A 25,620-nucleotide genomic window follows, 5' to 3' on the forward strand; every position below is an offset into this window, starting at 1 on the left:
TCCCCATAAGAACTTTGAATCGGTGAACTTACAGTCGGAAACACTACCCCGTAGCTCCGCGCAGATCCACACGATATAGCTCCTTTCCTGGGGTTAATAACTAACACCCCCAGCTTTTTGTACAGCCGGGGATCCCTCTCTAATCCTCTCGGCTGCTCCCCTTGCCAAATAATGCGCTTCTTACACATGGAGTCGCGGCGTCACTCCTCAGAGCATGCGCACCAAGGCCTGCTCACTTTAGCCCATTACTAGCTACCCCCCAAACACAAGGGAGCTCTTAATTAGCTCCAGCCTTGCAGCTGGAGGCTCTCGCTGGGTGCTGGGGCATATGGAGCAGCTGGGGGTGGCGAGGGTCGAGTTTCCGGGCAATGATGGGCCAGGTCTGTGACCTGGGGCACCATTGGCAGAAGGGGTCAGTGCACATGGCACAAGAACAGGGATTGGCTGGGGGTTGTGAGACGCCAAGGGAGGGGTCGAGTATAGCTGGGTTTTAAGGAGTTGCTGCCTGCAGTAAGGGAGCGAGCTCTTCTTCTACTACGTACGCCTTTGGGCCACGTGGATACGCAGCCAAGAGGAAGAGGAGGGCACTGCTGGCAGCAGATTCAGTAGCGTTTCTAGCCGACCGGCCCTGGCAGGGGCTCCACGTGTTGGGGGTGAGTATTGCAGTGGCGCGGCTGCATCCATTCTGGTTGCTATTAGCAGACAAGTGAGGCTTGCAGCCTTATTTCCCCCTCTCCCCCCCCCCCAGCGCGAGTACAGAGATTTCTTGCTACCTCACTTCAGAGGCAGTAAGATCTGCCCGGGGCAAAATGAAAGACCCCCAGCAACCACGTGGCTTTTTTGGCTTCACCCATTTACTGTCATGATGTGAATTTCCATCTACAAACACTGGGTCGTTATAGCCTGGCTAGGCTGCCACATTTTCAAGGACATCATCTGTATGAAGTTTTTCTAGTGCCTTACTCTGGCATAGCCTATTTGGATGGCTAAAAGCTGAGGTCTATCTTGTCTCTTGCATCTTCTGGCCAACTTCCGAGGCAAGTAGATGGTACCCTAGGACTTTTGTTAGTCTCCCAGACTCTGGTGTTCTGAGGATGTGTAGGCTTGGGTGGAAGAGCTGGCATAGTCCTGGGAAAAGCAAGCTTCTTTCCTGGGCCAGTCTAAAAGGCACTTCCTGGTTGTAGGTCTCAGCTGAAGTCAAGAAACCAGTAATGCCAATACTCTGATGCCCACCCCTCCTCTGTCTAGGGGGAGGTAAGACTCCAGCTGCTCCTAAGCTGGACTTTAACTTGGAAGCAGATGTATAGTTTACAGGGGAGTTGCCAAAATTGAATTGGTTTTATTATGCATAGGTTGATGCAGTATTAGAAGCTAGGGTACGAGGTCCAGAATGTTGCTGGTTCAGAATGTTCTATCTGTACATGGATTGCACAGTATCATTCCCCCCCGCCCCAAGTCGTAGATCTGATGCCTAGCTAAGCTTATTTAGTCCAGCAAAATCAGAGCGGCAATCCTGTTCTCTCAGCTAACTCCCTACATCCTTAAATGCCTAGGAGTGAAAAGAGATTGGTAAAGGACAAGGATGGCCCAAGAAGAAATGGTTATGACCATGAATAAACTTAGGCTGGAAGTTTAGAAGAAGGCTTCTATTAATCAGAGGCAATGTTCTGGATCAGGCCTCCAATGGGAGTTGTAGGGGACCAAGAAACCGAGCTAGCTGTCTGTTGGGGCTTGACAAATGACAGGTTGTGATAGCGAAGGACTGGAATAAAGGACCCTGGAGGTCTGTTCCAGTACTATATAGGCAGCCTCAAGGATGCGGTGGAATAATGGACTTGTGTGCAAATTGCTCAGGTCCTAGACCAAAAAAGGAAAGCCTTAGATAGCAGCAGAGACTGAAATTCCTGCTGCTTCCTATTCAATAGGGAAGCTGGGTTGATAGAAGATGAGGTATGGAAACTCCTGTATGTAAGATCACCCATGTTGCTGCTCACTGGAATGCTGCACTGAGTTCATGCTATCATAACTAACAAAACAATCTGAAAGATCTCTCCAATATGCCTCTGTAGTGATGCACAAAGTGGGTCTACCTCTTTAGAGAGGTAAAGACTAGGGTGCACTAATTGGGGTGGGGTCTTTCCTCCATACCTGGTAAAACGCTCAGGGTGTACATAACATGATTGGAATATAGACACACAGGCAAATCATACTTGTTTAAACACACACACACTTCCTAACCAAGGCCCCTTTTGAAACTGTATTGTCAAATCTTAACTCCATTGAGCAGATTCAGGTTGGCCAAGATAATGAAATTCTAAATATTGCTGAGATCTCAAGTATTTCCAACACTTACCCAGAGTCTTCCAAGGATCATACTGAAGGTTAAGTCTCTTCCTCCTACTCTTTCCTAAGTCCAAGGTAGCTCAGGGAGTGACCTAATTGATCCTGAGGTTGGCATGGCATGTTAGCGTTATGGCCAGATTGTAGTCCTGAATGGTGACTACAGAAGAAGGGCTGTGATGACCAAGTGATTAAATCAGCTTTCTGATTTTTTTTTTATCAGTTCATTCCAGGGCCTGGGTTTGTCTGACTCTGCTCTAGATGCTTATTTGTATTTATTATAAGCTAATGCTAATAGGGATTTCTTGTGCAGCCTCTAAAAGGCCCACTCTACAGGTGAGGAACTGGAGCTATTTTGTGGAAGGTTATCTGTTGCTTGGTGGCCTAATGGTGCAGGACAAAGTGAGGCAATGCTGAATCCCTTTCAACAGCTTTAGAAGAATGAGGATCCTGTCCTCCCATTCAAACCTCTGCCACAGTATTTCTCTTAAAACCCAGGTGAGGCTCATATTTTGTGACAGGAAAAGGAGCGGATTGCAGAAGTCGAGGTGAAAGTAGCCATTAAGTTAAGAGTACTGACCTACTTGTCAGACACTGAATCCAAGTTGGCCCTTCTCTTAGCATTTGTATTCTGCTATGCAACCATAGCCTTATTTCCATTACCATTAAGGTTGCTAGGAACAGGCTGAGACTCCTGTTCCTTGAGGGGGGGGGGGCTTTCTAAGAACTTACTGGTTTGTCATCCTAGTACTCCAATAGAAGTAGCTTGTATTATGTGGATGAGGATTGTTCAAGTACTTCACTTTTCATGGGGTTGGATTGTCTTGTGTGGGTTCCATAACATTTTTTTAACATCTGTATTTACAGCAGCCATATTTGACATCTTCAGGGTTTGAAACTTGGCGATGAGGGATGGCTTTCCTGGAACCTTGTTGCCCAACAACCATTAGTGGGGGATCTACCCTTCACCATCTCAAACCCCCCATCTTCACAAAACAGACTGACTCAAGGTTCCGTGGTGCACCTCTACAGACACAGTAGTTAAGCCTCCAGTCCCAGACCAGGCTTATCTTGGATAACTGGCACAGGCCGCACTTGTTTGTCCTGCATGGCAATGGCTGTCTGATGGCATTTTATCTTATGGCAGTATTTAAAAGCCTCTTGGCTGCTTGCAGGTGAGATGGAGGTAACAAAGTCTGACATGGCAGCTAGTGTGCTGTAGGTCTGTCCTGGCCTTAACAGCAACTTGATTTCCCAGCTGCCAGTGTCCCTGTGCCTCAATAGGGATTGAATAGAGATTTCCCTCCTCCCCCCCCCTTCTTGGTAGTTGTAGCTATTAATACTTAGGATCTGTGTCTGAAGTGCTGTATTATGGGTGCACAAACTGGGGATGGAGCAGAACTACCCATGAGGTTCAAGTCTCCCTCCCCACCCCCTTCATTTGCACACCATTCAGGTGTAGGGAGGGACTGCAAGGGATGAGTTTCTTCTAGCAATATCAGATAGGGGTAAGAGCTGGTCCCATTTGGTGATAGTGTAGGGAGATCACCTAAAAGGAATTGGGGGGAGGGGCATTTGTTTTCCTTGGCCTCTGATAAGCTAAGAAGCAATGGGCTTAAACTACGGCAAGGGAGGTTTAGGTAGGACACTTTTCCTAATGTCCAAACTGTCAGGATGGTTAAACACTGGACTAAATTGCCTAGGGAGATGTTCAAGAGCAGGTTGGACAGATCTCTCTGTCTCTGTCTCTGTCTCTGTCTCTCTCTCTCTCGATCTAGATGGTGCTTGGCCTTGCAGTGAAGGCAGGGGACTGGACTTGATCTCTTGGTCCCTTCCGGTTTTAGTATTCTAACTGTTTAATCTGAGTGCCATTCAGTCTTAAAACAGATATCTGTGGCAAACTTTGTTTGGCCAAAATATTACCATGGCTCATAGGGGTGATTTCAGAACTAGTAAAAGCAAACTGAAAAATGACCCACACAACTAGAACTGGGGTTGCTGTTTAAAACTTGACACGGTATCTAAGTAGGCAGAGTTGTTCCACATTCCTTGGGTACAATAATGCAGATTAAAAAAACACTTCCCTTTTTTGCCCCTCTATATGCTGATGAAGAACTTGTGGACAGGCGCTGTCAGGGAAATGATAGGCCAGTGGCTTTTGGTAGGTGATATAATTCAAATGCAGCTCCTGGTGTGGGAAGCAGAAGCCTAGGATAGGCTGGCCTCTGATGACAAAGATAAAATTATTTCTTAGGGCGTGTTCGAATCCAGGGACACAAAGGAAAGCTTGGGAAGCAAACTAGTACTAGACTTCTCTAAAGTGTCTCAGCTGTGGGAGTTACTGAATATCCACAACTTCATAAAGACTTAGTCAAAGTTGCAGCCTTCTGCCATTTAAAACAACAAATCATGTGAATGTTGTAATTGGTTTGTGCCATAAACAATATCCGTGCCACACAAGTATGCCTGGGAAGATGTAGACATGGTACAGTAACTGGCTCAAGAGAAGAATGCAGGCTGCTGGAATGATACACCACCTGCTATCGACCTAGATATGAAGTTGTATGAAACTATAAAAGGAGAGATACTAGAACTTAAACTACAACTATCTTTTTGGTATTTTTTTAGTTTTAATTTTCCAGGTATCTTATAAAGACACAACTGGTAAGACTTAACAGATTTAAAACTTCAAGAAATTCTGCAAATCCTACTGATCCACATTGTTCCCTTCCTCACCCCTGTTTTTTAAAGCCAGAACTTTGTTGCAAACAGTGCAACAATCCAACATCTGGAACAAATGTAGTCATTGAGTTAAGTTACCCTGGCTTTTCTAAGTATATCAAGTTAATAACTTTTCAACGGGGGATAGAAGTCACTCTCCTTCACTGAAGTATCATTCAGAAAAACGTTAGCTTTTATATTTAGAACACCTAATTGAACTTCCTGGTGCAGCTATAATTCCTAATCATGCAAGTATGTGGTCACTGACTTAGGCACCTGCATGATCTGTTTGAAGTGACTTCACAAAACTCTTTACATGCTTGTACTAACTTGTGACCCTTCATTTATTTAGTATGCTGACAGACATGGAACTTCTAAGCAGTTGCAAGAGTTCTTGTCAATTCTTAGATAATGAAGAAATGAGTTGACTGCTCAAGAATGCCTCCTAAACAGTAAGAGCTAGGACCACCACACTTGGCATGCAGCTTCCTCTTAGCGTAACTTTAAAGTAAGGTTGGCTTTGGTTGTCAGGAATAATGGGGTCTGGTAGAAAGGGAGTTCTACTACAGAATGACCACCAGGTGCCAGAGATAGGGATTAGAACTGCTATAACCCCAGCAGGGGTGGAGACAGGGACAACCATATACAGGCAGTCCCCGGGTTACATACAAGATAGGGACTGTAGGTTTGTTCTTAAGTTGAATCTGTATGTAAGTCGGAACTGGCGTCAGCCGCTGCTGAAACTGATCAGTTTCAACCACGGCTGAATCTGGACGCCAGTTCTGACTTACATACAGATTCAACTTAAGAAATCCAGGCGTCCCCAAGTGAGCTGCTGCTGAAACTGATCAGCAGCTGATTCCAGGAAGCCTGGGGCAGAGCAGCTGGGGTGCTGCCGGGTTGGTCCGGAGCAGCACTGCAGGACCAACCCGGCAGCCCCCAGCTGCTCTACCCCAGGGGTAGGCAAGAAAAGCCTGGTCTGCTGGGGGGGGGGGGGGGGAGTGGCACTAGCTGCACCCCCCCCAGCAGACCAGGGAGACGGGGGTGGGGACGCCCAAGTCCTCCACGGCTTTGCTCCGTCTCCCTGGTCTGCTGACCTGGGAGACACTGAGCAAAGCCGCAGAGCACACGGGCAGCGGGACAGTCCAGGCGTGCCACGCTGTCCCACTGCGGGTGCGCTCTGCGGCTTTGCTCCCTGTCTCCCTGGTCTGCAGAGAGATGGGGAGCAAAGCCTTGGAGCACGCCTGCAGTGGGACAGCCCGGGGGTGCTTGGGCTGTCCCGCCACTGGCTTCCCCGGTGGCTTTGCAAAGCCTCGGGGGAAGCCGGCGGCAGGACAGCCCAGGCACGCCTGGGCTGCCCGGCTGCCTGAGCCCCTCCACGGCTTTGCTCCGTGTCTTCCTGGTCTGCAGACCAGGGAGACACAGAGCAACTTCTCTCGCCCCAGAGTACACGGGCGGCGGGACCACAAGGTCCCGCAGTCCGTGTCCTCTGGGGCGAGAAAAGCTGCGTTCGTAACTTCGGATCCGACAAGTCGGGGACTGCCTGTACTCTATATTTCAGAGTTTGTCCTGCCAGCTGGGGGACATGCACCCTCTCCCTTTGCTGTGCCTGTTGCTGTGGTGAGAGGGCTGGGGTTGCCCACTTTCCCAGGGCAGCCAGCATACTGAATCTCCTAGCCCCACCCTAGAGAGGATTTAAATGAAGGGGGGAGAAAGTATTTAAGGACCAAGCAACATCAGGTAAATCTTCTAGTGCCTACATTAAAGGTTAGTTAAAAATTGCTTTATTTTAAACTAACCTTTATGAGCATTTTAAAATACATGGATAGACTCTTCTTGAGGCAAGGCAATGTGGCTCCAGGCATGAACATGACATGCACTGATTTTGATCCCTATTTAAAGAGGTAAGTTATGCTTTTCCCTCTATTAGTAGCCAACAAGCTGGCTCAGCTGCCAGAGGTACATTTCATAGTCAACATAAAGTTAAGGTGTTGACCACTTGCTCTTTCCACAGTAATGGTACTTTCTCTGTAAGGATCTGTTCCTCCAGTGTCCTAGTCAAACTAATTTGCATAATGCTCTACTGGTGCACATTATTTCTGTAGCTTTACTAACTAAAGAGTTTCTCAATGTCCTTAAAGTGGTCCTGTGGCACCTTAGACTAACCAAAATTATATAAAATTGTGGACAAAACGTGCAATCAGATGAACTGGAGTGGAAATAAAAAACTAAGATATATAAACAGCAGAAGTACCCTGTCAATTGTAGGACCCCTGTTAGTGGCTAATTAAGTTAGTTGGATGTGTCCCATACATAGCGCTTGCTGTAGAAATGCAGATGTTAAATGGCAAGAGAAATTGGCTTTAATGTACCAACCAGTTAATGTCTTTGTTCAAGGCCAGGATAATTGTTAAATCTGTAGATAAAGTCTTGTTCTGCAGACTCTCTCTAATTGGCTGGTGTGACTCCTTTATAGAAGAACAGCTACTCTTAAATCCATGATTGCATGCCAGGCAGGCTAAGATGTTTCCCTACAGGTTTGTGTTGGCCTCTGCACCGAAGGCTAAATGGACATCTGGTTTGGCAGAGGGGCATTGCTGGCACTTGATAGCATATCACATGAGAGGATGTGCTGTTGTATGAGCCCCTGATGTTGTGGCTTACATGGTTAGGTCCTGTGATGGTGTCACTTCTATAGATACATGGTCAAAGTTGGCAATGAGATTTGTTGCAGAGGTTTCTGGAAGAGTCTGAAGTGTGGCTGCTGGAAAGGATTTGCTTCAGGTTGAGGAGTGGGAGTTGTGAGGAGTAGCCTGTCCGCAAGACCTGTGAGTGAGGGATCATTTTCCAAGAGGATATAGATTGTCAATGTGCTGGAGGGGTTTAAGCTGGTGGCTATAAGTGGTGATGACCAATGGTGTTGTGTTTTTCCTTATTGGGCCTGTCTTGTAGTTGAATTCTGGGTACTTGTCTGGCTCTGTCAATCAAATTTCCTCCCTCCCGAGGTGGATTTTTAAGAAGTTTGCTTGCAACCAGATTGTCTGACTGGGATTGATCTTGAGCATGTAGGTAAGAATAGTGGTCAATAGGCTTCTGGCATAGGGTGGAGCCTGTGACCACTTATTTGGACTGTGTCAAACAAATCTCCTTATGTGGACTAGTCCAGGCTGAGGTTGATAGGGGAGTGGAATTCTTCAAAGATGGCCATCCTGTAGGTTCATTATTCATCAATGTTGCACAAGTAGAGGAAAGACTCTAGGGGAGGAGAGCTGGGGAAATGTTTATGCCAACTTTTTTAATGGCTGGTGGCACTGGGGGGCCGTGCAGGTGTCCCTAGCAATGTCACTGACTTGAAGGTATAAGTCTCCAAATTGGAAATTGTGGGTGAGGATAGTCACAAGTCATCCAGTGTCCTAAGAAATACCACAGGATGTCTTATGTACCTTTTTTTTTTTGCATTTCAGTGGTGATGGAAAGGATTACATGTCTAATATAGTTCATTTGAAAGATGAAGTCCTGTTTCTCTTGAGGTTCAAAATAATAGCAGTATATGTGATCTGTACTTAACCTGATGTGGGATGGGCACAAGGTCTTGGAGTCACAAAGGGAATTTTGGTGCCTTTTGGAGGAGAAATAAAAAGCTACAGAAATAACCTAACATGCATCACGATAACTTAAACTGATCCGATTTTTTTTTAACATCTGATCACATGAGGTTACTTACTGTAAGCCTTCAGACTGCTGGTGTTATAAAGTGATCAGTTTAGTTGAAGAGCTCCATGTCTGGCTGTAAATAGGCTTGAATCCTGCAAAGTAGTGTGTAAACAAGTGTATTAAAAGTTGGGCTTGCATGAGTTTGAGGTATGTTACTGAACTCTTACCACATCCAACAGTTGAGCCTAAAATACATTTAATAAAGGTGTGGCTTTTTTGGGGGGGGGACCTCTTTTCTGTAGTGCTCCATTCTGAAAGTATTCTCAGACCACTTAAACTTCCTTTCCCTCAATGATTTGAGGAACAAATTTAATTCCTAAATATGGGCCATAATTTGATAGCTTCTCTATTTTGAGCTAGTTTAGGAAGCAAATATCTGTATCTTTCCCAGTGTCTTTATTCACTAGTGTTACTTTACTATTTATCAAGGTAATGCTGTTCAAGTATCGCCTCTCCAATCCTCGGCTGTGTCTTGATTACTATGTCTACATATTGTACCAAACGTACCACAAAAACAGCAAACATAAGAACAGTGTCTGAGACCACTCTAATACCAGAACTGATGTTATTTCTCCCCCCCCCCCCCCCCCACCGACCCACAACCTCCCAGTAGCACTTCATTAATGATACTCCTTCATGAACTGGCAATTGGTGGGTGGTTCTAGTTCAGGGGTGGGCAATACATTTTTTGACCAGGGGCCAAGTGGCCCCGGGGCACTACTAGGACACTTCTGTGCTTCCCCACCCATAAACCCTGATTTGGCCTGGGGGAGCACACAGTCTCTCGCTCCCTGCCATGCCACGTGTGGCACTTAGTAAAGCTGGATTGACTCTAAGTGCTGCACGCTCCCCAGTCCTTAGACCCTGATCCGGCCTGCAGAGGCCTTTTTGCCCACTCTTGGTCTAGTGGGATAGCCCTTCCTACCACTGTCAGCTAGGCTAATCTTCAGAATAACAATCTTCTTGAGCTTACTGCTGTGAAGTGAAACTCTTCCACCTGTGAATGGGGCACCGAGGCACAGGATATGTGGCATAAATATCTGTTCCAGTCAGAGCTGATGCAATATGATCCAGATTCATGTTGAAATTGAGCATCTAATTAGGAAAGCAACATGATTACAGCTGGAGCCATAAAGTCCTGCTATTAAAGCACATTCTCCCCAAGGTCTCTTCCTAGTTCCAACTACCAACTTTAGATACTAATGTTTCAACTTTTTCCAAATTATTATATCCCTTTCAGGAGTCTGACTTGTCTTGCATAACCCAACTTTTACCTCACATCTAGTTTTGTAAGCAAGTAGTTCAAGACAAATGTCACAGCCAGTCATTCCCACAACTGAGAAGACTAAATCTTATGTGGAGGGGATGTGCCTGTACCTTCACACTGGTGTATATAACAAAACTCATGTTTGGGCCAAGGGGTTCTAAGTATAGAAGGGGAAGGGAGGGAGAAAATGCTCAAGATGTGCAGTTGAGAAGACTGGCTCTGGGCTGGGGCTTTAGGGTGCAGGAGCATACTCTAGGGTGGGGGGAGGACTTGTATTACCTGGAAGGTTCCCTGCTGGGGCTGGCAGGGAGAGAGGCAGGGCTTAGGGAGACCTCTCCCCATGACCTCCTGCATTGGGCATAATGGGAAGCTGTGCAGCTTAGGGAAAGTCTCAACTCGCCACTACAGAAATTTTGCTTGCTTTCTCACTTGCAATAAAATCACTTGGAATAGACTTACTGTATCTAAATTTCCGTGAACAGTATAAAACACTTCATTTGTTAGTGTAAACAAATTTCATATTGGCTTTGCTAGTTCTTTTGGGGGGCAGTCAATTCTAAAACTAGATAAGTTGCTGTAGCCTAAGGAAAACCTTCAGATACACAGCCCTGGGAGCATGAGAACCACTGAACAGTGTTCCAGTATTTGAGTTGTTCCCTGATTAGAATGACCATACAGATCACGGTTGTATACTTGCAACACATTATACCAAATGTGGCATGTAACCTTTTATAGAGCTCTTATGATTGTTATTGATATACATGTATCATTTTCTATTTGAAGTTGAGTATTGGTTCTGAACTTGATTTCAAATATCTGCTTTATGGGTGTTACCTCAGGATCAATCAGCCAGCATATGTTGAGGGACTACTCAAAGGGCTCATCAAAAGGTCACACTTTCAATGAAGTATGGGAAACATCCAACCACATTGAACTTTCCTACAAACATGCAGATGAGGATGGGGGAGTGGCTTCTACTCTCAAAGAATGGAGTCATACATGGACTGGGGACTTGCTCATGGGACAGACTTCTTCTTACTATAACTTTCTACAGTAAGAACAATGAGTTCTTCTCCAAGGCCTTACGTAGAAGATAGGAAAACTCTTTCAGCTTCCTACTGCTCAAGCATCTCAACTATAGACTTGCTTCTATGTGAATGTTCTAACAAGGACTGAAGTCCTTCCAATGATGTGGAAATAACAAGAGATGTTGACTTGAGCCAGCACCTCAATTCATCATGGCTAAAAGTCTGAAACAAGGACTTTGCAAGTGTATGTTTGATTTCTTTAACAATTTTCTCTCTGGTTTTTATTTTAAAAAGTTACCAGTTCTTTTGCCCTTTAAATGTAAATATATATTTACCGGAGTGTGTAGCTGGCTCTCAGTGAGCGGCAGAATTTTTTTTGACTGGTGTGGACCACCTTGTAAGTGAAGGACACGGGTCTTGGCTGTGTGCCCTGTGTTTCTCAGCAGTTCATCCCGAATTAGGTACTCAAGAGTCCCAAAGTTTTACAACTTCATCCTTCTCATACCAGTAACTCAAACATTTTGTAAACCCTTCACAAAACTACCTGGAATTTCTTCCTATAATAGAGCACTGTTTCTGTGGGAACTTGGGGGAAGGGCTAAGGTTTAGGGTGAATCGTAATAGTATTCAAAGCACGTGTTCTTCAGTGTATGAACTCTACACAAGTCTCTAAAGAACTTACAATCTATGCTAATTCTCCTATTAAATCCAAGACACTCCTGTGCATCAGAGCTTGCACATCAACCCTTCTACAAGGAATGGTACAGAGGGACAGGATGCCTTGAAGGAATAAGAGCCATAAGGGCTTTGACCATTCAAGTCTTGTGGAGGGAGTGGGGAGAAGCAATAGATGCAGTTTAGCTGTAGCCTTTTAAGTAAGGCTTCTGATGGGCTTCTGATGGGCTCTCATTAACTCTGGGCACATCATTCTGCTGCTCTACTCTGCACTAGTTAGGCCTCAGCTGGAGTACTGTGTCCAGTTCTGGGCGCCACATTTCAAGAAAGATGTGGAGAAATTGGAAAGGGTACAGAGAAGAGCGACAAGAATGATTAAAGGTCTAGAGAACATGAGCTATGAAGCCAGGCTTCATGAACTGGGCTTGTTTAGTTTGGAAAAAAGAAGATTAAGGGGGGACATGATAGCGGTTTTCAAATATCCAAAAGGGTGTCACAAGGAGGAAGGAGAAAATTTGTTCCTCTTGGTTTCTGAGGACAGGACAAGGAGTAATGGGCTTAAAGTGCAGCAGGGGAGGTTTAGATTGGACATTAGGAAAAAATTCCTCATTGTCAGGGTGGTCAAATATTGGAATAAATTGCCAAGGGAGGTGGTGGAATCTCCCTCTCTGGAGATATTTAAGAACAGGTTAGATCGACATCTGTCAGGGATGGTGTAGACGGAGCTTGGTCCTGCCTTGAGGGCGGGGGGCTGGACTCTATGACCTCTCGAGGTCCCTTCCAGTCCTATGATTCTATGACAACTAACCTACATGGAGCTGCCCCAAACTGGACACAACTAGTAGGAAAACTGAGTACTTTCCTGTACTTTGGACTCAAGCTGGAAGGCCATAACAAGTGGGGGCCCACAAGTAACAGTTCTAGGAGTAGGGTTCTGTTCCAATATCTCAATCGATGTCCAAGTACACTTGCAAGTGATATTAAATTGGGAATGGTGTAACCAGTGGGATAGTTTGCTTTTGTTACATTTACTGCAACTCTAGTCCTGCTTAACTTTATTCTGCTTTGCATTAGATGCAGCAGTAATGCAAGTAACCTACAGGATGTAAGCCATTTGCTTTGGCAAACTAGTAGAAGTCTTGAGGTCTATAATATCTAAACTCTGTTTTGTATAGACTAACACCCCAATGGAAAACCCCAAGTTAATTGGGGGGGGGGGAGAGGGCGATGGAGGACAAGTACATCTGTAGGGCTATGGCTACACTACACATTTTTGTGGCAAAATATGCTAATGAGGGACTCATTAGCATATTTTCTGCCATTTCTTCTTGCATGAGGGGTTTTACACAAAGCAGTGTAGCCACTTCCTGTTTGTGCAAGATCATTGTGCCTCTTCAGGGGGACATAGAGCTGGAACAGACATCAGAAGGTCATCCAGTCCAGCCCCCTGCTCTAGGCAGGACCAATCCCAACTAAATCAACCCAGCCAGGGCTTTGTCAAAACTAAACACCTCTAGGGATGGAGACTCCACTACTTCCCTAGGTAACCCCCCATTCCAGTGCTGATTCTCAGGGATGATCTAGATGGTGCTTGGCCCTGTCATGAGGGCAGAGGCCTGGACTTGATGCCCTCTGGAGGGCCCTTCCAGTTCTAGGATTCTAACAGGGTGGGTATTGCAAGGTTGTGGCCTGAGAAAGGGTTCTAGGTTTGACTCTAGCAGGTTTGAGGAAGGTGACCTAGAACCCAGATGTCTGGGTAACAGGCAATGGTGTAAGTGGAGCTCCAGCAACTGGTGGGGTAAGCTAGGAGAGAAAGGGGTCTAGCTGGTGTCTGGAAAATGCGGGGCTCTAGGTTAGGCCACAGCAGGGGTCGCAAAGCCTAGCGCACTGGCATTTCTTTGGCGACGTGGAATCTATAAGACTGGCGGCTATGTTAGGTCAGACCAAGCATCTATCTAGTCCAGTCGCCTGCCTTCTGACAGTGGCCCCTGCCGGATCCTTTAGAAGGAATGAAAAGAGCAGGGCAATATATCAAATGATCCATCTTCCCTAGTCCCCCAGGCCCAGCAGACACTGGGAGCACAGAGTTCCATCCCTGACCGTCTTTGCTAACAACTCCAGATGGACCGATCCAGCGTGATCTCAGCTAAATGGCCTTCCCAGCATTCCCCGGTAACCAGTTGCACAGGCTGGCTGTATGTCGTATGAAGAGATACTTAGAATCCTACTCGTAGAGCTGGAAGAGACCACAGGAGGTCATTCAGTCCAGCCTCCTGCCCAAGGCAGGACCAATCCCAACTAAAATGGAGATTCCACCCCCTCCCTAGGTAACCCATTCCAGTGCTTCACCACTATCCTAGTGAAATAGTTTTTCCTAATATCCAACCTTGACCTCTCCTACTGCAACTTGAGACCATTGCTCCTTGATCTGCCATCTGTCACCACTGAACAGTCTTTCTCCATCCTCTTTGGAAGCTCCCTTCAGGAAGTTCAGGGGGAGCGCAAACCTCATTCTAGGCCGTATTAATTTGTCTTGCTTAATAGTTGCTGTGCTATTTTCTGGGCAGAGCAGGTCTCAATTGGTGTATTGAGAGCAGTTCTGGGTGCTGCTTTTCAAGAAAGATATGGACCAATTAGAATATCCAGGAAGAGCAACAAAAAGGGAATAAAGGTCTAGAAAACATGACCTATGAGGGAGGATTACTAAAATCCAGTCTTATCAAAGAGAAGACTTAGGTACTTAAACTGAGCATGTATCCTCAAAGGTTCTTACGAGGCAGTGGGAGAAATTGTTCTGACTGCTGCTTGCTCTAGCCTCAGATATGGTCTTACATTTTCTTAGGTTGAACATTAAGAAACTGTGGTGGCTAAATTACCTAGGGAGGAAGTGGAATCTCTCTCGAGATTAAGAGCAGCTTAGACAAACAGCTGTCGGTGCCTTGATAGTAATTTTCCCTGCCTTGAGTGCAGAGGACTATGGCAGTCCCACACAGTCCTATAACTTCATGATTATACCATGGCAGGCTACTATTGCTTTTAGTCTGCATCCACCCAATGCACTGGTAGTCAAATCTAATAGTAAATACTATTGAGAGATTGCACATGGTCCAGATCAATCCTTGGGGTTCTTGTAGGGAGGGCAGGGAGCAGCTGTTCTGCAATTAGAACCTTCAAAGAGCCCAGGAAAGTAGGCTTCCACCCCTAGCTTCTGCAAAAGGCTGTAGCAATAACCTTCACCTGACCATCGGTCTGGAAAGAGGGGAGCTTACCAGCAGCAACTCTGAAGATACACAAGAGATGAGATTATTCCCTCCCTACTAAGAAGAAACCAGTCTCTCCCATTTTGATAGAGACTTACATGGCTGCCCCTCTGAGAATTTTCAGTCTACAAAAAATGAGTCCTGTGGCACCCTGAAGACTAGCAGATGAAGTGGGTTTTACTCATGAAAGCTCATGCCCTAATAAATTAGTTGGTCCCTAAGATGTCACAGGATTTCTTGTTTTTCCATTTTTTGTTGATAGTCTACTGATGAGGTGGGAGAGGAAGGAATGGAGTAATCATCTACCTCCATGGAAAGAAGTGAGGCTGTGTGCCAGCTGCACCTTTAGATTCAGTCATTAGCCTGCAGTGTAGACAGCGTATGGAGAAGTGGTCTGCCTCCAAGCAGAACTAGGGTAGCAAGGATTTGGCCCTCACATTTAGCACCAGCAAACTAGAGCCAAAGTCCATCTTTCTCCAGCAGCATAGTCAGCCCCAGCAGCAAAAACACCATATGAGCACTCAAAATACTGACTAGAACATTGAATAAGGCATTCAAAGGACTAATGAGGTCCACATATACACTATCTAATAATGCTATGAAAATCTTAGTACTAGGTTTGGAAGTCATTTTAGTGACAATGAGGTTTAATCACATAACAGTGAACTTTCTTGAGATTCACATCGAGGGATAGTTTAAAATGAGTTACTAATTTATGAGGTATAAGTCAATCTACAATAAGTGAATTGTTTTAAACTTTGCTGCAGAACATTCACACAAATGCTTAATGCGCACCACTGATGCACTGGTCTTCCACACATTTAGAATACAGGCAACAATTCTCCAAGACTTGTACTAATCTAGAATGAGCATAGACCACAACATCCTGATTCATTACCTTTAAGAAACTGTATAGTCACCACAATTGTATGAGACGGGTAAAACAGGCATAACTAAATAATAATGCATTGACCGGTAAGTAAATCTCCCACTTGATTTTTATCTGCATGCTTTATTTGGCAAAGAATATCCTATGTTTGTGGTAAGACTACCAACCTACATTTACATCAGATTTGGTCTCAGAAAATTGGTACTCAAATCACATTTACTTAAGGACCACTAAAAACCAAACAAGCCAGACATACTTTTCTTGATAGTTGTGATCTTAATACAACTAAAAATCTATATTAGAACTTCACATTTTTCCTGACAACATACAAAAAGCTTAAATATGAAGAAAATTGTCTCTCTTGCTTTTAAGCTTAATCTCCATTAACAAAAGAATGAAAGGCAGAGTGCTGTAATGGGCCAGATGCTCCATAAATTGGGAATGCAACAATTTTGATTTCTAAATCTGTTCCTTTCCCCTCACTTCCACCATCTATACTAGAGCAAATCTAAGACAAACTGGTGAGGTTTTCTTGTTGTGGTCTAAAAGCTGTCCTTACAAAAAATAGTTGCCCTTTTTATTCTAACTTAAATGGGAGGGAAAGGGAGGAATTAAAAAAAGTCAAACTTGATCATTCACCTAACAATATTTTAAATCAAGATACATCTTGATACATTTTTACAAAGGAGAAGCCTGAAACTTTTAAGCATGCTGTAACTAGTAAAACAGCATGAGGAATCATAACAATAGTTTTAAGATGGCTTGTGCTAAGAATGAAATTCCACAGACTTAAGAACAAGAGAACTTCTATTATTTATTCATGGGGAATTATAATTCATGCTGTAAATTCAGTTGCAAATCACAAGGCGCAGAGGTTCCAGAAGACCTTTGCTTCTGGAAACAAACATTTCAATGTAGGGTGAAATTAGTCTATATTGCAAAGAAAGATGAGGCTATCTTCCTGGACCAGAAGATCTGTTAATAAGGTGGAGGTGCCTGTGGAAAAAACTAGGAGACAAATTATCATCTTGCCCAAGATGGAGCAATCACAACGAACTGGACCAGTCCGGTCTTCTCTTACCACTAATGTTATCGGTGGAAAAGAGAATAGGATCCTTGCTCTAGCTCAGTGGTTTTCAACTTTGTATCTGAAAACTTTAAGATTTCCAAACTACTGCTCTAGTTCATCAAGTGTTTAATGGAATATTTTGCCCACTTCAGAATAAAATCAGGACACTTGTTACAAATATCTGAACAGTTTCACCTTCTGAAAATAAGTCTACTAGAGCCTGCTTCACTCCATGTATGTTAATCTTGTGGCCTGTAGCTTACCTTGTTTGCTGACATATATAATCTCCAGTTAGTCAGTCCCACAGGGCTATCACTTTGACAGAATAGCTATGAGGGAGCACCTCCTTGCTTTTTAAAATTACCGTTACATTATCTGTTAGCATTCTCACCTCTTGACCCTGATTAAAACTAGAAAGGATTTTTACCATGTTCACGTGGAGTTTCATCTTCCACAGATTCCATCCACCATGAACTATCATGAGAAAAGAGGACCTGCAATTACTGACTGGATGCCCCTAATTATTAATAGCAACTGATAGTTGAGGGAGATGTCTTATTTCCCACCAATTAAGACACTCAAACTTTTAATATCCAGAGGTGTCCTCGTCATGTACACCTGACAGTCTATTACTGTAACTCCACTGTGGTCTGTTATGTTTGCAGAGGAAGCCCTGAGGCCTATTAGTCTCTTCTCTGGAATGAAAATCTTTATTTGAAAAGTCTAGCTTATTAAAAGTTTAAAGGAAAAAGGCCCATCTCTAAGTTGCTTATGAGAAATCTACCAACCAATTTGTTTAGTCATACATCAATTGGATAACTGATTTTGTTTCTAAAGTCTTTGAATCAAGTTGTGTAACAATGATCTTCCTTTTATCATCTTTGTCTGCCCCCCTCTTTCTCTGTTCTTCCTCACTTGTTGCATTTTGGCCGTGTCTAGACTACAGTCGGAAAAAGATATGCAAATTGCTAACCGTGATTTGCGGTTTTTTCCCGCTCTTCTGAAAAAGGCTTTTCCGACAATTGGCCCGTCTACACTGGGCCAAATGGTGGCGGGGGGGGGGGAAGTCTCTTTTGGAACATCATCTTCCTCATAAAATGAGGTTTACAGAGATGCCGAAAAAATGCATATGCTTTTCTGAAACTTTTTTTCTGGAAAAGCTGACACATTCCTTTAGATGTGGCGCAGCTTTTCCGGGATACCTATGGTATCCCAAAAACTCTGCAATCTAGACATACCCAAAGTCTCACTAGACTGTAGGCTCTCCAGGGCACAGACTAGCACTGTTTGTATAAAAAGAGACCAGATCACTTTGTATTCAAATTTTTTTTTAATTTTTTCAGAAAACTGGCAATTGATAATCCACTAACAATCTAGCAATTCACTTTTTTTTTTTCTCTTCACCATATTACTTCAGGCCAATTCCACAAGCCAACTACACAGGGAAGCCTTGGAACTGAACTTCATTTACAGGTTTGATTCCAATCACAAAGGTATGAATAAAGACATTGGCTGGATGGCCCACTACATTCCACATTCTAATGCTAAATCAAACAATGGGTACTTGAGAACAACTTGCAATTTCTCTATCCGCTTCACATAGTATAGAGACTCTTAATTGACATACACACACACACCCCTCTGCCATCCCCTATTTATTTTGACACTGGACATTTAATAACTATTCATCTGAAGAAGTGGATTGTGCACACGAAAGCTCATGATTCATCTACATGTTTTGTTTGTCTTGCAGCACCTTAAAGACTATCTGTAACTAGAAAATCTTAAAACAACAAACTCAGCTACCCCTCTGAAGCTTTTTTCAGAGATTTGGGATGTAAATGGAGAACCTGATCCTGCAATGGGAAATGTGGGAACTGGCAATTGGAGCTCCCAATGTTACAGGCAAGTGCTCGGAGCCAAATGACTATGTCCAAGCTGAAGCTACAATCGTCAATTGGGGCCTTATCCTTTTTGGCTCTTTGAATATGAAGTAATGGTGAAAAGATGCACAATACTGTTAGGAATCCATAGTTCTTCCCAGTTTTGGAGCAAAAGTGACTACTTTGTATTCTCTTATATGGAAGAAGCTCTGTTTGTGGGATTACTCCATCCCTAAAAGATGGTGTCCTTGAGGGACAAGTGGCTAATTGCTTCTGCTTCTTTATGTTGCTGGCAAGGATGACATTTCAACAAGGAAATAAGCCAATGTTGGTCCTACACTGTAGATACCATACCTAAAATCTTGACCGTCTTCTAACAAGATTAATGTGCTTCCCCACCTATGACTGATATAGCAAATGGCTGATCTGCTCCTGACTTGAAAGAGGCTTTGAAAGGTAAGTAGACTTCTAAATATGGAATGAAGAACTGGTAAATGCAACAAGTTGTGTTAATATGATTCTCAAGGGTTTATGTTCCAAGGTTCCCTCCAAGCCTTGTGGCATCACGGCCCTACCCAGCCAGGGGCTCAGGGCTCTGCTCAAGGAGCTGCCTGGCTGGGAGACAGTTACTTCTCCTTCAGCTACAACCGTAGCTTCCTACTGAGGACAGAGCAGCGAGTCCTCTCTCCCAGATGATAGGGACACGTTCCCTCCCTGGCTGGGCAGGGTTTGTTAGAGAAATATTACATATCGGTTAATTGAATAGTCAAGTAACCTTGTGAATTCTTGTTGGTTAGTCAACTATTCTATAGTCCCTGGGTGCAGGAGCAGCAGGAAAGCAAGTCTGTGAGGGGAGCCAGTTTAAAAACCAGCTCCTCTTGCGGACTGGTTGCTTGTCGTCCTGTGCTGCTGCCTCTGATAAAGACGCAGCACTGAAGGGTAGCAGCAGCCCCTGTCAAGGATGGGGCAGCCACTGTTTGAGCTCCTGCCTGCCCTGCTCCTAATACACTTTAAATGTAGAGGATTAGTGGGGGTAAGTCCTGGACCCGGCATGAGCCAGAACTGAGCTGGGCTGTTGGCCAGCCTGCTGCTAAATGTACTGGTTTTGGGGGGGGGGGGGGGGGGAATGTGTGTAGTCTATATCATTAACCTATGAGCTTTTGCTTATCAGTTAATTGACTACACTATTGCATCCCTAGTTCCTTAAGAAGCTGGTGGGCTGTGCTACCGCACAGCTTAGAGGGAACCCTGTTATGTTCAACACGTCCAAGTGCAGCTTGGATCCTTAGAGTTGGTGATCTGGGCTATAGAGAACCAGAGTTTTGGCCATAGAGATGATTAGATCTGATGAAAATGGGTTTCTTCTGTAGAAATCCCAAGAAATGTAATCAGACACAAATCAATTTTCTTCTTTCTTCTGGCATTTTTTATCAATGCAAGGACTTTGAAGCTAAGCATTAAACTTTCCTCTTTTGCTAAAGACATGGCTAGATACAGGCAGCTAGGCTCTTCAGATTGCACATGTAAAGCCTTCTTCTGATATAGAGATTAAAAACCATAAATCAGGACACTAAGCAGTGGAATTATTGGTTAGTGACAGGCAAGATGGGGACAGTCTTCACACAGACTTCCTACTGGGATCATTGTCATACTACGGATAAAAGTAGCAGGATGAAAAACACATGCACAACCTTACAGTGAGCTAGACACAACTAAAGTGTGACAGTCTTGCAACTCTACTTCTGTCAGTGCCTTAAAAGGCACTGACAGAAAGGAAGGGACTTTCTAATAATGACCATGAACTGAGGAGTAGTTACAACGTGGTTCTTTTTTTCTGCCCTTGAACACAAATATTTAAAGTTGTGAAGGGGCATGTGCAAAGCTGCTACTATTTCTGCTTTTTAAAACATTTAGACTGCATATCAACATGCAAACACATCCCAAGAATAAGGGTTTGAAAATACTCCTACATGAGAATATGTTCTCACAGATAGCAAGTATCACTTAATCTCAAGTTAAAGTCATAGCAATTCATGTAGGTGTAGTTTTGGTCACATTAAATCTGTGTTCTGTTATCTTGGGTTGGCCACATAACCTTTCTGTGTATTTCCCAGAGGGGCAAGTGTTAAATTGTAAAGAGATCTAGAGTGTGTACACAACTCACCCTCCTGTTTCCCTCCACCATCTGTGCACATTCCCCTATGTTGAAAGGGATATCTTGCTTGAGAAGCTGGCAGTGCCAACTTGCTGCAGCTACATCTACTAGAACCTTAGTTTGAGGAACATTAAGAAAAGGTTCTTAGTCTGAAGTATAAGAAAAATATCCTGCTCTCCTGTGTTGGCACACTTTTTCTCTCACTTCCCTTAAACCATCTTCAGCTAGACAAAGCACTTTGTAAAAGTTTCAAAGTTAACTGAAAATAAGGTATTAGAATAGGAACTATGAACTAACTAAAGAGTGTCATGTCCAACGGGTACACTACTGAAACTTTTGGCCTTTTTATTACAAAGGGAAGACTTTTTATAATTACTCTTGTTGGGTCAAAACCAGACAATTAAATCAGCATCTCGCAAGCCATGCACTCCCATCTTAGATGGGAAAGGTGACTAAGCTTTGGATGGTTGTCTTAAACATGCTCTATTAATCACTGTGGACTGCCTGTTGAGAACCACTGCACTGCACCCCCCCCCCAGTACCCTATGCCAACTGTGCCCTGTTCAGGGATCCCTCCAGAGAGGGCAGCCTAAAACCTGGGAATGCTGCAGCACCCCTATACTGTCTCTGCCTAATGCTCTGCCCTCTCCACAAACCTGCCCAGGAACGACCTCTCTTGCCCCCTTGGGCACTCACCAGTTCCCTACTGGCAGAAGCACTCATAGGCTGCCAGATGCTGTCTTCCTCTTAGCCAGCCCCGCCCCTTTATTGACCAGGGCTGTAAATAATGAATTTTCTTTAGCACACAGCTGTATGCAAAATGGGCCTTGGGTTGAGAACTGATGCTCTAACTAAACAGCAGGATATTTTTAAAGATTAAGACACTGCCTCTTTTGAGGTGTCTCAGTTAATGCTTTCATTAACAATAAAGTTACTGTGAATGCTTTCTAAAAAATATGTAAGGTCCAAAGTGTATCATCATAAAACTGTCATTGTATACAGTCAAGGACAGTTGTGTGTCTACCCAAGTTGAGGTGCTCAAGAAAACTAAGGTAATGATATTTCTTAGATCTTGGCTAGTCATGGAGCAAATATCAATAAAACGATGTCTGTTGTAGAGCATTGTGGATCATTATTGGTCTCAGGATTTACAAACATCATTCTTTCTGAGTAAAAAACAGACATGAAGTTATTGCTCCTTGCAACATGACAACTTTTTCCACATCCAAATTGCAATTCACTAACTTCATTGATCGTCATCAGTCCCCCAACAAAACTAGAGCAGGTCAGTTCCATAATCTGCCCCCCCCCCCCCCCCCGCAGGACAAGAGGCACAAATTAACTAGCAATCCCCATATTAAAAATTAAACCATTTATATGGGTTTATTTAATTGGGGGGCAGGAAGAGATGGGAGGAGGCAAATTTCACAGTAACATTGTTACAGTAGTTAGGGGCTATATCACTCCTGAACTAGCATGAGATGCAGACTGTATTTCTATCAACATGCACAAACCAAAACTAGCTGCAACTCCTGAGAAAAGTTAGGGTTCTTTTGTCACCCAACATTTTATATAGCACTTCACAAACATATAGCTAAGAATTTCTCCTGAAAGCTTTATGGTAGAATAGATTGTGTAACAGAGCACAGCAATACTCCATGGCTGTGTCTAGACTGGCATGGTTTCCGCAAATGCTTTTAACGGAAAAGTTAAGTTAAAAGCATTTGTGGAAAAGAGCATCTAGATTGGCACGGACGCTATTCCGCAATCTAGATGCGGTTTTGCGCAAGAAGGCGAAAATGGCGATTGGGGCGCTTTTGCGCAAAACAGTTTTCAGCTGTCTACACTGGCCCTCTTGTGCAAAACCATTTCCGGAAAAGGGCTTTTCCCCAAACGGGAAGTCAAAGCATTTGCGCAAGAAGCACTGATTTCGGACAGTAGAACGTCAGTGCTTTTGCACAAAATCAAGCAGCCAGTGTAGACAGCTGGCAAGTTTTTGCTTTTGTGGAAAAACTTGCCAGTCTAGACGCACAGCCCATAAGTTTAGCCAGGAAGAGAGGAAGAATACTGTACCCAGCTAAAACTACAGATGGACTTTGGTAAACAGCTTGTAATTACCCAAGTTGACATTGGGCCAGGACACCAAAGCCAAACACCCCTCCTGCTGCAATAAAGTGTTGCAGGGAATTTGCACAGATATGACATTCTCCAATTTATATCACAGCCCAAAGATGATGCCTCCAATAATACTCTCCCCTAATATAATGGTGAATTATTGACTGTAAGAAGAATGCCATTACATCATCAAATCCTGAAGTACCCTCATTTTTTGTTGGATAGAAGAAACGCTCTTACCAGACAGGCTTTATCCTGAATATGTAAAGGACATGAATATGTAGAACAAGTATATCATGCAAGAGGAAGAAGTTACAATCAAATTCTATGGTTTTAGTGCTCTTCTGAATGGATCAAGTCTATACTTACTTAATTCCAAAAAAGGACAGCACAGCTCTTATTTGAGTCTCTAGAGATTTAACATCCTTGGCATTGTACCCAAAAGGAAGGAAATTTCTCACTTCCCTAGCTATTTTAGTTTATCAACTGTTAGCTAACTGATCCATGAATACTAATTGAATTGATTACATTTGAACTTAGATGGTCTGTAGTTACTTATCTATACCTGAACAATAAAATATCAGTAAATATACACGTGAACTACGGCTAAATCTCCATAGCTCTTATAGCCAAGAATTCTTTAAAAAAACGCTAAACTTATTAAAGACTCACTCAACTTTGTATTGGCATCATAGCAGATGAGTGCTAATTATGTTGTATGAGAGTGCCAGCAGCATGACAGGTTCAAGAAATTTGGTGCTACGTGTTGGGAGAAGTATCAGGGATGTTAGTCTGTATCTGCAAAAACAATTAGTCCTGTGGCACCTTAAATACTAACAAATTTATTGGGGCATAAGCTTTTTTGGGCAAAGACCCACTTTGTGAGATGCTTTTGGGTCTATGCCCATAAAAGCTTATGCCTAAATAAATCTATTAGTAAGCTGCCACAACACTTCTCATTGTGTTAGAGATAGAAGGCCCAAGATTGTGTAACTATCCCATCATCTACCTCACTTTCATGCTTTGTTGTCTTGGAGAGTGAGGTTCAGTTCCATGAAAAATGGAGAAAACAGGGAATGTATTGAACTAGCGGAATAAAAAAATAGAGGTTAATGTTAAGAAAATCTTGCAATATGCCCCAGCAAGAATAGTAATAAAGGTGGAAACATCCTGCTAATCTAGTAGATTCAAGTTGCTATCAAACAGCTGTTAACACAAAGCCACTGATTCTATTTACCATGCAGCAAAGAAACACATGTAGTAGATTCCATACTAGCATTTCAACCTGTTGCTAGCAGGGCATTCCTCCACCCCAGTTACCTGAATGCCCCCTGCTGTTGGAGCTTTGGCAGCAATTTTTCTGAATCACCTTTAAGCAATAGATTTCTAAAGGATGAATTGATGCCATGGCTGACTTATGTAGCTGATGTTTTAAAATAAAGTTGTAATAAAGACAGACAAATTGATGTTCTGGTTCCATAGGTGCTCTGTTCTATTTGGGGGGAATGGACTATTTGCCATGAGCAAAGTTCACAACTGACCTTAATTTGCTTACTTTCCCTAATACAGAAACCTGTCTTACTAAAATTCAAGAAGCGAAAAGCATGAAGACTTCAGTCAAAGTAAACGTGGATGTAGGGAAAAGTGCTCTTCCAACTCCAACACAACTCCAAGTCACACTAATCATCCTTTTAATCAAGTTGGGATATCTGAGTGTGTTGATATGGCACTGGCCCTTAGCTTGAGCCAACACAAAACTATAGTTTCCTTATTCTGAGGGTAAACTAATGGTAGTACAGTGCACAGCTAAGCACATAGGTAAGCTTTGGTCTCAACACTGGCACTTCTGTAGAGATCAAGGAGCCTTTAAGGAAGGATACTTCAGCTACTCTTGTACAATCAGCCTCCTTTTGCACTAGCAGATATCTGCAGTTATGGTTCTCAACTGCCTCCATCCCACTGGATAAGTTTGGAGCAATGTTGGGGAGGCGGATTTGCAGAAAGCTACATTCAGCTTTCTTCAGAGGTAGAGAAGAGTGTACAGCGGACCTATAAAAGGATATTATTCTCAAACTCACCCTCACCCCTTGAATGCCACATCCATATAATGTACCAAGACTGTGAGATGAAATACTCTTGTTCAGGCCAGAAATATGAAAGAGGCCATTAGTATTAATAAACAGGCCTACCCTCCACTGCACTTTTATCTAGGACAGTGGTCCCCAATCTTTGGGGGCGGCCAGGTGCCTGGGGGCGGGGTCACCACTATGTCTGGTGCCAGTGCCACCCATGCACTGCACTCCTGGGGCCGGCAACACTCCTGTGCCACACGCCTGGGGTGGGGCAGCCCATATGCCACGCACCTGGGGCCAGAACAGCCATGCGTTGCATGCCCGGGGCCGGCGCCACTCCTGTGCCGCATGCCCAGGGGTGGGGATGCCCATATGCTGCAGTCCCGGGGCCAGCACTGTGTGCCTGGGGGCGGGGCTGCCCATGTGCTGTGC

At 43.9% G+C, this 25,620-nt stretch overlaps 1 protein-coding gene and 1 long non-coding RNA gene across 18 annotated transcripts in view; one reads left to right on the plus strand and one right to left on the minus strand.

Moving 5' to 3' along the window:
• The window catches only part of GATAD2A (GATA zinc finger domain containing 2A), a 120,874-nt gene that overhangs the window by 91,919 nt on the left and 3,335 nt on the right, over positions 1-25,620 (minus strand). For 3 of the 17 annotated variants that reach the window (XM_014578189.3, XM_014578181.3, XM_075902804.1), the window contains exon 1: positions 33-663. The exons of 2 other annotated variants lie outside the window; for them this stretch is intronic. In XM_014578189.3, coding sequence (XP_014433675.2) covers positions 33-188 — 156 coding nt within the window. In that variant the 5' untranslated portion in view covers positions 189-663. Of the gene's footprint in view, positions 1-32; positions 668-8,785; positions 9,305-25,620 lie in introns of those variants that run through there. 12 more of the 17 variants (XM_075902815.1, XM_075902810.1, XM_075902806.1 and 9 more) reach the window with 8 other exon arrangements.
• LOC142819011 (uncharacterized) lies at positions 520-25,532 on the plus strand. Its single transcript, XR_012896692.1, has 3 exons — positions 520-653; positions 18,717-19,302; positions 24,686-25,532. It is a non-coding gene; the product is annotated as an uncharacterized LOC142819011 (long non-coding RNA).

This window comes from Pelodiscus sinensis, chromosome 19 (assembly GCF_049634645.1).
Source record: "Pelodiscus sinensis isolate JC-2024 chromosome 19, ASM4963464v1, whole genome shotgun sequence".
NCBI classification, from domain to species: Eukaryota; Metazoa; Chordata; order Testudines; family Trionychidae; genus Pelodiscus; species Pelodiscus sinensis.